The sequence below is a fragment of the Pteropus vampyrus genome, unplaced genomic scaffold, assembly GCF_000151845.1.
Source record: "Pteropus vampyrus isolate Shadow unplaced genomic scaffold, Pvam_2.0 Scaffold89, whole genome shotgun sequence".
Taxonomy (NCBI): domain Eukaryota; kingdom Metazoa; phylum Chordata; class Mammalia; order Chiroptera; family Pteropodidae; genus Pteropus; species Pteropus vampyrus.
Window position 1 is genome coordinate 3,229,977 of NW_011888870.1, and position 11,404 is coordinate 3,241,380.

The 11,404-nt window shown below is 36.5% G+C and overlaps 1 protein-coding gene across 5 annotated transcripts in view; it reads left to right on the forward strand.

The window, feature by feature from the left end:
- SORCS1 (sortilin related VPS10 domain containing receptor 1) overlaps window positions 1-11,404 on the forward strand; it is a 482,842-nt gene that overhangs the window by 251,321 nt on the left and 220,117 nt on the right. For all 5 annotated transcript variants that reach the window (XM_011363774.2, XM_011363773.1, XM_011363770.1 and 2 more), the window contains exon 3: window positions 1,634-1,733. In XM_011363774.2, the coding sequence (XP_011362076.1) occupies window positions 1,634-1,733 (100 nt within the window). The remainder of the gene's footprint in view (window positions 1-1,633; window positions 1,734-11,404) is intronic.

The window sequence follows — 11,404 nt, forward strand, 5'->3', positions numbered from 1 at the left end:
CCAGTTCCCTTTTCTAAAGTCCTACCCATTTTCATTTCCAAGGATCATCGTCCTTTTGAAAAGCTTTTCATAATACCCCAATCTTTAGTGATTCGAGATATCATCTAAATTCTATAAAGTACTGATTCTTCGTAATATATACAGATACATTACATATTATATAACAGTACATAATTGTGATAATATAATATTGTCTATAATATATATGTCACTATTTAAAATATGTTCGTAGAAAGGATAAACTAAGAATTTAGTTTATGTATGTATGTATATATATATAATTTTAGGGGGAAAACTCCCTGGATCCTCAGTGTCTGGTCCATCCAAAGTAAGTTCTTAGTGCATGGTGATGAGATTGTTAACATGAATTTCTTTTATTTAGTCTTTCTGGCCTATAGGAAAATGCAATTTTTATTAAGATAAAAAATTAATGAAAGTGATTATATTCTTTGTTTTTCTAATTAAACCAACTTTATTTTCTAAGCCTTGTTAATTCTTATTTGTATCATTGCACTTAACATAACTTTATATGTCTATTTATCAAGTAAAGGTGTTGAATGTTGAGAATAGTGTCAATGTGTTATATCCTGATATTTACACTGGGCCTGGTACATTTTAGGAGCTCTATAAATATGAATGAATGAATGAATGAATGAATGAATGAACAAGTGAATTACATTGGGAATCTCCTATATGTAAAAAGAAGGCAGAGAGGAATTTTTATACTTGTTTCCTTTAAATTAAAAAAAAAAAAAATTGTGGTATAATGTAAGTAACACAGAGCTTAGGGCCGGGATACGTGGATTCAAACTCTAGCTGACCATCTATCAGCTATCTTCTTTGACTAGGTCACTTAAGTTCTTTCAATCACTTTCTTCAAATACAGATAATGTTCTCTACTGGTTGTAATGATGATCTAATAAGATTACAATTCTGAAATATATAATAGAGTTTCATAGAGAAGATGATTAAGGCCTATTTATTCAGTCTAAATTAATAAGTTATTGATGAATGGCTAGATAATGATGAGTGAATCTCCAGAAAGATAAGGTCAGTGCCAAGAAGTAATATCCTTCCTACTCCACGTTGCTTAACACTGGAAAAGTCCACTGAATATGAGTGAAATTTCACATATTATTAAGACATTTTCTTCCTCTTAAACAATAGGACAAGACTGAATGACCTTTGAAGAGACCTACCCACCATCTATTCTATGACTCATGAAAGAAAATATACTTTGTAGATAAATCCAGAGAACCTGCGTCTCCACTGTACCAAGATAAAGCAAAAGTTTGGAAATGTCAAACCTAAATAAAAGCTCTTTATTTCTTTGGTCAACTCAAGGGACACCCTCATCTCTTCATCTTTTAAAATTAACCACATCCTTTATGCAATGTGCATACGTTAAGGAGCAGTAGAGAGATGGAGTTTTAATTTTTACCAATTCAATTTAAATGCAAATGTTAACCACTCACATGATGTTACTGTGTACATAATTAAGCATCATTATATACTACATGAATCATTTAGAAACCTCCCGAGAGCCATTCTACTATGTAAAACATGCATTATACTGACAAGCAGCCAAATGACGTATACTTCTGTCCTCATTAATGCTCCTTTTAAATTATAGGTCAACCGATTATGGGACAACCTATGAGAAGCTGAATGATAAAGTTGGATTGAAAACAATTTTAAGCTATCTCTACGTGTGTCCTACCAACAAGCGTAAGGTAAGAAACGTATATTCAGCATGCTGCTTATTCCTGATGCGACTTCTGCCTTGGTTGGCTAATCTCTCTGGCCACCTAGAAATCCATTACAGTTAAGTTTTAAGAGATGTAAAGATGAGATGATGGATGTTAAAGTGGTAAAATGCCTGACACATTGTAATTTTCAGATCAGTAGCAGTGACTGTAGAAGGGCAAGAGGTAGGTATATCATTACCATTTTAAAGGCAGCTACAGGGAGTGAGTCTTGTTGGGTGGATGGTGCTGTCTCTTATGGAAGAGTGCTGATCAGTTGGTGACAAGAATTAGAATGAGCCTTGACAAAACAGAAAAAAACCATATATGAGATTTTCCTGTGATATCCCTCTGTTTTCACTTGACATGGAGTGAATAACTAGAATCGAAGTGAATTCATTGTCCTACAGCAGGTTGGACGTTTCATTTCTAAAATTTATTCAACCTGCATACAAATGCCAGGATGGAGCCCTGCCGGGAGGAACCTTATGGGTCACCATATACCACATCTTAATTTTACAGATGAGAAAACTAAGGTTTAAAGAAAGGAAATGGTTTGCCCCCATTGCAGAGTTAGGACACAATTGAGACTAAAATTCAGATTTCTCAGTTAGCAGTCATACTGCGTCCACTACGTTATACTGCTCCTATTAAGAGAGTTTATCTACTCTTCAGAGAGAAATGCTATTTTCTTCAGAAGAAAATGTTTGCTTTTTAAAAAGAAAGACTTATTTGTCTCAGGAGGAGAGTGGTGCTACATCCATTGTTTGGTTTTAAAAACTTGTGCTGTCAAATTCTGAATTCTGATATAATTTCTAAGTATTACAGGAATTACATGAAATAATAGTATCCCTCAAGAAATAGAAAAATGCTATTCATTAGTATGTCCTAAGCTATATTCCACTATCATGAAAGCACTGACATCTAGGTTTTTGTTTCAGATCTGTCAGTAGTTACTGTTAGTGGCCTTAGGTGGGTTCTACATTTCGTTATCTGCACTGTTGAAAGCAGATGAAAACATCTCTAAACAATTATCCTCAACTCTGGCTGCACCTCCAGGACACCAGGTGGTCCCCAAATGTGCAGGCCCTGGTCCCACCTTGTTGCCGTGGCTTAGGACTCAGGTAACTGTACTTCGAGCAAGCTCCCCAGATGCTTCTGGTTTGTATCTAGGGTGCAGAACCACTTATGTCAAGTGTAATGTTCCCTCTGAGTCTAAACATTTCAATTTCTTCAGTAGACACTGTTTAACTTAACAGTTGCATAGAAGCTCTGGTCAGATGACTTGAGTAAAAAACCCAGCTAAGCCAATTAACAAGTGTACGGCTATGTTGACTTAATCTCTCCAAACACAATGTCATCAAGTGTAAAATAGGAGATAATTCTGGTACCTGGCTCATGAGGAAAGTTGTGAGTATTGTATGAAATAATGCGTTTCAAATGTTTAACACTGAATAGTTAAGGTTTAATCAATGTTTTCTCTTTACATTTTCTCCTTTTTTCACCTTCTCTTCCTCCTTCATATAATTATTGGAGGCAATAGTAGTGATTTTTCCTCTGTAAATAGCAGTGTTCATTAGAACTTTCTACAGTGATAGAAATGTTCCTCTAAGCTGTCTAATACTGTCGACAGTAACCACTTTGGGACTGTTGAGTATTTTAACTGCGGCCACTATGACTGAGGAACTGGATTTTACATTTTATTTATTTTTAATTAATTTAAATGTAAATACCCATATTGGCTGACGACCATAGTATTAGACAGCACAGTTCAATAATGCCACCCTCACGCATTTAGAAACATACCCTGGACATTCTTATCATCCCCTTACTGGCTGATTACTGGTCCATCGTCAACGATTACACATAAACAATTTTGATCTGCTGTGTACAGCCATACATTGAGGAGCTAAACTCATATCCTTTATTTTTATAATGAGATTTAGTTAAGTTTGCTGGCTTTCAATCAATTCTTGTAATCCCTATTGATTTTTCCTCTAGCTCACATTTTTAGTAAATTTCATTTAGCAATCAACAAACTGTAGGCACCATTGAATATAGAGAAATATGCCAGCATTCCACCCTCAACAGTCATGTATTCTAGTAATAAAATGCAATATGACATTTTGTAATTGAAAGGTCTCTTGACTCTACTTCTACCAGCAGATAACTTTGGGTTAGTCATTTACATTTTCCCATTTGTAAGGTAATTAGGAAAAAAAAAAAAAAGAATTTACAGCTGGAAGAAACCTGAGAATTGATCTCATCTAGTGATAGTCTGTTTGATGCCGTTAGAAAGGAATATGATTTTTAAACTAAGATGCCAAACACTGAAGGTGAGTCTTTAGCAGCGCACTATGTGGTGGTGATCTGGAGATTTTAGGATGGTTTGCAGCGGCAGGACTTAGAGCATGAGACTCGCCAGTCCCAATGTTGTTCCTACGACAGAAAGGAAAGCTTAGTCAGAATTCCACAAAGAACTCCGCCATTGAATCCACTCATGTCAGTATGCCAGTATGAGTCAGGCTGCACACTTAATCTGTAGTTATCTGGAGGTTTTTAAGGAGGGCATTTGGCCAGAGGCATTTAGCTGAAATCAAGACTTGGCCGACCCTACTTCCAGCGTAAGAGAAGTCGTTGCCCACAACTATGGGAGAACACTGTCCACTGAGCCGGTTACCCTCTAGAAGCAGAGTCAGGCCTCAGCTGTTTAAATCACAGTGTTTATGGGAGAACCTGAGAGAAGGGATCTTTTTCCTCTATAGACAAACGAGATCTTCAGGGTCACTTTCTGCAATGTTGACAGATTTAAGAAATATTGGAGGACGATGAAGGTCTTTACAATGGTGCAAAAATTCAATAAAGTTGACATAGCAGTAAATTTGTGTACAGTGTTTCTACTGAGGTGAATTTATCGCCATGAAATATATATTTCCCCCACCTCAAAGGGACATATGCACATATGCAGACCAAAGAGAGTTGCTGCACAATATTTTAAAGTGTGACTATATTTTCCCAATCGATGAGAACTTGTTTACAAATAAAGAAGGAAAAGGAGGAGAAGAAGAAAAGAAAAGTCATACTCTATTATCTGTGCAAGACAAAGGCACTTAAGTTGCTTTCAAGTCTCCCAGGAATTTCGTGTCCTCCAGTGAAAAGGCAGGCCCTGTAAAGGGTTATATTAATTATTTGAGTTCTCCAGGGTGCTATCTAGCAAGTTAACATCTTTCGTACCAGATACTTCTATCTGCTTTTCATGTCAGTAGGAGCAACTGGAATAAAACTGACATTGGGATAACTGCCTTGCGTTCCCAGAAGCCTGTTTTGCCTTCATGTTCTTATTGCTATTTTTAGTTTCTTATAAGGATAAGTACAGTTCTTCAATCAATGTGACTCCAGCAGTGGGCATCATGCCCTGGCTTTGCAGGCAGCTTGTTAGGGGCATCACTGGGATCAGAGTCCAAAACAAAGCAGCTCCTTATTTACAGTTTAAATTGATGATCGTCCATTGGCTGTTTTGCTGCAAGCCTGCTGTAAATTACAGCAGCTTTCCTTGGGTACATCTGTTACAGTAAAAACTGTAATCCCATCATAGGTCAGTCTAGGAAATGTTGGCTAAGAGACATAGAAAGCCTGCTTCCAGGGTTTGTCCTAGCTCGTGCGTACTTTCTTTCAGAAGGAACCCTGCATCTGGTCTCTGAGGTATGAGGTGAGCTCAAAGGAACAGGGATGGGTGGATCCTAGTGGCAGAAGAGAGGCAGGCTCCATATCTGTCACCATGTCTCTGAGGGAGAGTCCTCCTCCACCCCCACCCCAAGTTCATGGCAAATCCCAAGGCTTGCTGATGTCAGTAGTGGTTTATTGGTTATGTACATATAGTCTTCTATGAGGAAAGATAATTTAACTTATGCCTGAAATGAACAGCTGGGATCTAGAGGGTGATGGAAAGAACTAAGACAAATGTAGCAAAGAAAAAAAAAAAAATCAATACTGAAATCTCAGTCTCACTCTTAAATTTTCACTGAGTTTATCTGTATTTTGCCTTAAAAGAAAAGTTCTTTATACTCTGTGTGTATCTATTAGCAGTACCTTCCCCAACACCCCCAACTAACCTTAGCTATTCTCCCTCCATGAGGTGTTGTTAACATCTTCAAGGATTAAAAAATATAAAATTCTAAGTGGAATTCATTGGGAGAGAAGGGAAAAAAAGTGTTTTCCTTTTTCTTTTTCTTTTTTTCTTTTTTTAACTTTGAACAGTCATTTAGTTGTTATATCCTCGTACTCTGTACACTATGTTCCAAGCAAAGAAAAAACCTAGAAAGTATATGTTCTTTAGATTTTCTGTGCCACCTCCACACCCCTGTTCTTTCTCCATTCTGTGTTATCACCACTGAATTAATATTATTCCTGCTGAGAAAGCCTTTTGAGACTTTCATCCTATAAATAGGTCCCTAGCTCTTCAGAGCACATCGATCATTCTTTTGGGTCTCTTGGTATATGCCAACATTAAACACTGTGTTTTCTCCAGATGTTTAGGTTTTAATGACCATACTGTAAGTGGCATTTTCTAAATAAGCATTTAATTATTGACTCCTTGCTTCTTCTTTTTATGTCCTGGGCATGCTTAATTCTTTTCATATTGTCATTTGCTTGGGTGGTCTATATCATGTATGTGACTTTTGGGGACAGGAAAAAAGTGTGGTCGATAGAATCTGCCAGCTTCTCTTAGGGAAAGTGATGGAAGCACTGAATCTGAACCTAAAAGGGGGTTGGAGGTATTCAGATTCTGCTTTTTCACTTAACAGACATGGAAACCACGTCCTAGAGAGTTTAGTGACTTGCCTGAGGTTGCATGCAACTGCTGAATAAAATTCTAAGATCATTAGACCTTTAAAGTAAACCTCAAATGCCACTTAGTCCATCAAATAAAATCAATTCCACTAATGAGATTTTCTTACTCCCTCTGATCGCCAAGGCATCCGCTTTCCTTTTCTAGTACTTTTTTCTTACTTCTGATTATAGTTGTTTTTGACCACATCTAATCTCTCCTTTAGAATGCAAAGTCCTTGGTGAGAAAAAGTGCCTCGATCAGCTTTGTGGTCCCTAAAGTGACAAGCATAGGGTATTGGTGTGCAGTAAGTGTCCAGCACGTGGCTGAGGATTTAAATTGAACTTAGGTTGGGTTTTGGACTCTTAGGTGAACTTGAAAGGGAAAGTACATTGCGAAACCAGCTTTGATTCATTTATTTTCTCTAATTATAAAATTAATTCTATTTCAAGTGAATAAACAAAGATAGTAAAAAAAAAAAAAAATCCCTCTAGGTTTTAGTCATTTCTAGGCCATGGCGTATAATTTTATCTTTTCTAGCCAAGACGAGCATGATTAATATTTAAAATGCTAGGACTTTGCATAGCACGCACTCGACATTATTTGGCAAGGCCACAGGGATCTAGAGTATTGTATAATACATCAAAAGGGGTGCATGACATTTCCCTTATGGGCACTCAATACTTGCTCATTCCACCCCAACTCTTTTATCTGTCCCTTTGTACATAAGAGCATGTGTTTGCCTCTAATCTTTTAAAAATAATGTATGTTTCATTCATAAAGAAGGGTGATGCATGAACTCAGAGACACAGTGGAAGTGACATTTTCCAAACTTCAATGAAAGTGACTTTTTTAGTGAACAAATGCTTACTACTTCCCTACACTTAACCTGGGCAATGATGACTAAAGAAAGAGATCATCTCCTTTGATCCTTCTGAATGCAGCTGACACTTTATACCGTTTTGGTCCATCAAACATTTTTTTCATTTCCTTCTTGAGCATTCCAAAATCAAATCGAATCCAAGAAAGCGATGCTACATCTACACTTTTTCTCTGGGTGATTTTCCAACAGTTATCCAAGCCCCCGAGTTTCAAACAAACTCTGGAATAACAAAAGCATCATGCTCTGCTTGAAGCAGGGGCAGAGCGCCAAGAGCAGTGCTCACTAGTGACTCCTTCTTTGCCCCAAGGCGGCCCTGGGGTGCCCTCTGGAACCCCTAGGCTTATAGAACACAGTTGGAAGAAAACACTGATCTATGCCATTTCTCCTCTATATACTGAACTACACCTGAAACACCCATTTACCTTGTACTATTTTATATAAATCAAAGCACCTATCATAACATCCATAAAGTTTTTTAAAAAGCTTGTGAAACCAGAGTCTTTTTGATTTTAGCATAGTATGTTACCTAGTAGTTACTTAGTTGATTTTTATTGAATCTTATTGGTATCTAAAGCTAATATTTAAAAAAAAAAAGATTCACAATTTTCCTGGTTTCAAGAACTGATGAGGTTGACTAGTAATTTCCTGTTTTAGTTCATGTAGTACTAAGTAGTACTAAGTGCTTTTTAATTGGAAAGAAGCTTTTTGCATAATTGACATTACATATTTGTTATTTCTCATTTGTAAGATGTGTCAATCACATATAATAAGCATCTAATATACTAAATATTACTCATGAATTGCTGATTTTATTTATATCTAATTTATATCTCTATGAGGATCAAGTTTATATGATGTTGAGGTTATAATTCAGAGTTTAATTAGCCACATTTGTGTTTAAAAAATAAAGTAGCTAGCTAGCTAAATAGAGAGATAGGAAGGTCATAGATAAATGCACAGATAACCTTTTCTAAGTTTAGATAATTACTTCTAGTTGGCTTCAGGTGATATTTCTTTACCAAAAGAGGGAAATAAAACTCTGTCTTTTAGTTTTATTCCTTTTTAACAAATGAACTTAATCAGGATAGAGATAGCCTGTGTCAGTCTCCAAATATTTATGAAGTAAGACTCATCTGAAAATTGCATGTTTCTTATACCACTGACTAGATATTAGAAGGTAGGTTGTCTCAGTGGCCAGGTGAACAAAAGTTCTCAAAAATGAATGGAAACCTGTCTAGAGGCTGATCATTTTTCACATTTGCATAATGGACTATCTGTTTAAACATCTCTGGGGAGCAGAATTTCTTTTTTAGTTTGGTTATCTATCTACTTATTTATTTGTTTGTTTGTTTGTTTGTTTTTGTCTCACAATCTGTCCTTATTAGAACTGGTATTCTCTGAAGTCTGACTGGCCTAATGTTAAATACCCATCTATTACCCTTTTATGAAGGTCAAATGCATTATTTCAGGTTGGTTCCAAGTTGCGCTCTGCTGTGGAAAATGGTCAGAGGTCTTTTAAACATTTTGGTCTGTTTGCTTCCAGCATACTCCCTGTGGTTTCTCAGAGGTTTCTATCATCCGGTATTTGACATACTGTATCTAGAACATTTGTTTCTAGTGAATAGCCCATGCTGCTCTAATGATGGATGGAGATGAATGCTGGCCGCTACAGGAAATTTGCCATATTTTACTGGGGTGGGGATGTTTCACTCCAATATATCAGATCTGCCCCAAGCTTTCTCTTGATGCTGTCACGAAAAACAAAGTTAGCTTCGATGAATCTTTAATAAAACCACTTTTTTTTTTCCACCCTGGAGAAATTAAGAGAGCACCAGCAGCCTCAGGGACTAAATTGTTTCCAGTTAAACATTCTTTTTTCTGACCTGATGTTTCTCTTGACTGACTCTTCTTTTGATGGGTTTGTCCCTCAGTTCCTCTAGGCATCCACCTCCTATTTGACCGGGTCCCTAACTGCTAACATGCTTCTCATTCTATAACCCTCCAAGTCAACAACTTAAAATAAATTTTGCAGAACAAAATACTATATACTATAGCTTGTAGGTAACAAGCTGAACTTAGATCTTCTTAGGTAAAAAGGCCTGCAGTGTGAGGTATACAGTTTGATGACTGGGAAAGAGCGATCTCTTATTCTTTGGCTGTTTGGGGCTGTGTGTGTATTTGGGGACTAGAATACTAAGTATTGCCATGATTGACAGCATCTGCCATGAGGAAATGAACATGCTTGTAGAGGAGAAAAGGATGATGTGGATGAATCCAAAAAAAAGAATAGGGAAAAATAAAACCACCTGAATACACAACGTCTTACAGATAAGAGAAGAGAGGAAAGGCATAGATGTTAAGCCAAGTGGGAAGATGGCAGAGATTACTACAATGCATTTAAAGTAACAAAATAGCGACGAGAGAAAGCTAATACAAAAAAACACGGTGAAGATTTTGGTAGAAGAAAAATAATAAAATTATAAATGTATATTCAGCAGTAGATTTCGAATCTCCTGAAATCTCTCAGAGCGAGGAGGGCTAATCTACCAGGAACTTATTAAGACATTCAGAGGGAGTACAATTTACCCTTATCTCTCTGTTCTTCACGAGTGCTTTCAATGGGGTAAAAAATGCTGATGGCTCTGGCCGAAATTGGTTTTGCCAGGAAGGAAAGAACAATTATGACTCAAGTGTGGAGGAGTGGCAGGCCTGGATCTCAGTTCCCCAGCTCCCCAGCGGCAGTCAAGTATCACTGCGGCTGCTTGTAGTTAATGAACTTTTGTCTTTTTAATGCTCTCTCTCCTAGCTATTTCCCGATCCTTCTGTGGAATGGCCTCTTCTATTTATGTGTACACCTTGTAGTTTCTGTGCTTGTTAGGTGTATCATCTCAGTACCTGTTCGTAGTCACTGTGGAGCTGCACAGTGTTGTTCTAGTGAATTTTTGCCTGATGGAGCCATTAGTTGTGGTGTCATGGTAAATATAATGGACCCTGAAGCCCATCTGCCTGGCTTTAAATTCTAGCTAAGCCACGTACTAGTTGTATGTTCTTAGATAAAGTTTTATTTGTTGGTTTGTTTGTTATTAACTGCTCTGTGATAGTTTCCTTATCTCTAACATAAAATATGATTGTATCAATATCAAAAGGTAGTTATAAGAAGTCAAAACAAGCAAAGAACGGTGCCTGACTCATAGCAACCATTTCATAAATGTCAGTCTCATTGTTTTTATTATTATCTGTTTCAAATTATTTGGCCATACCTCATGCTGTCATTTATCAACTCAACCAAAATTATTGAATGCCTATTTTGTGCCAAATCTTTTTTTTAATAACTAGGAAGTAGAATAGAAGTAAAAGACATTGTTTTTGCTCTTAAGGATGTGCAGTCTGGTAGAGAAGATGAATCTAGGAAGAGTCAACTATGGGATAGAACTTATATGTCAGAATAGCTATGTACATAGAACACTTTGAAGACTCAAGGAAGATATCGCAGAGAATCAGGTATTTGTCAACTTGAGAAATGAAAAAGATGAAAACTATTTTTCAGTGTATGAGTTATGAGAAACCAGTGTTCGCAGACCATGGTGCATACATAGGTCTGACTGATTTACAAATAGTAAATCGATAATCAACCATGCACCTATTTTGACTCTTAAAGCATGCTAATTTTCATTTATATCTGGCTATATTATCTAATTAGACCAAAAAAAGTCTCCATTATCCAATTAAATTATAATTCTAACAGTATCACAACTTCCTTTCAATTGTTATAAACTTTTTTCTGTCTTGCTTTTAAAATCAATAAATGGGCAGTGGTAACATTATTAAGATTGAATTAATAAAACTAACATTTACCTTATAAATTTGAGATATTCAGCATTTATCTTAAGTAACTATTGGGCAGCCAGGACTGTTGATAAGATTTAGAGGTAAAATTTTAAGAAGAAA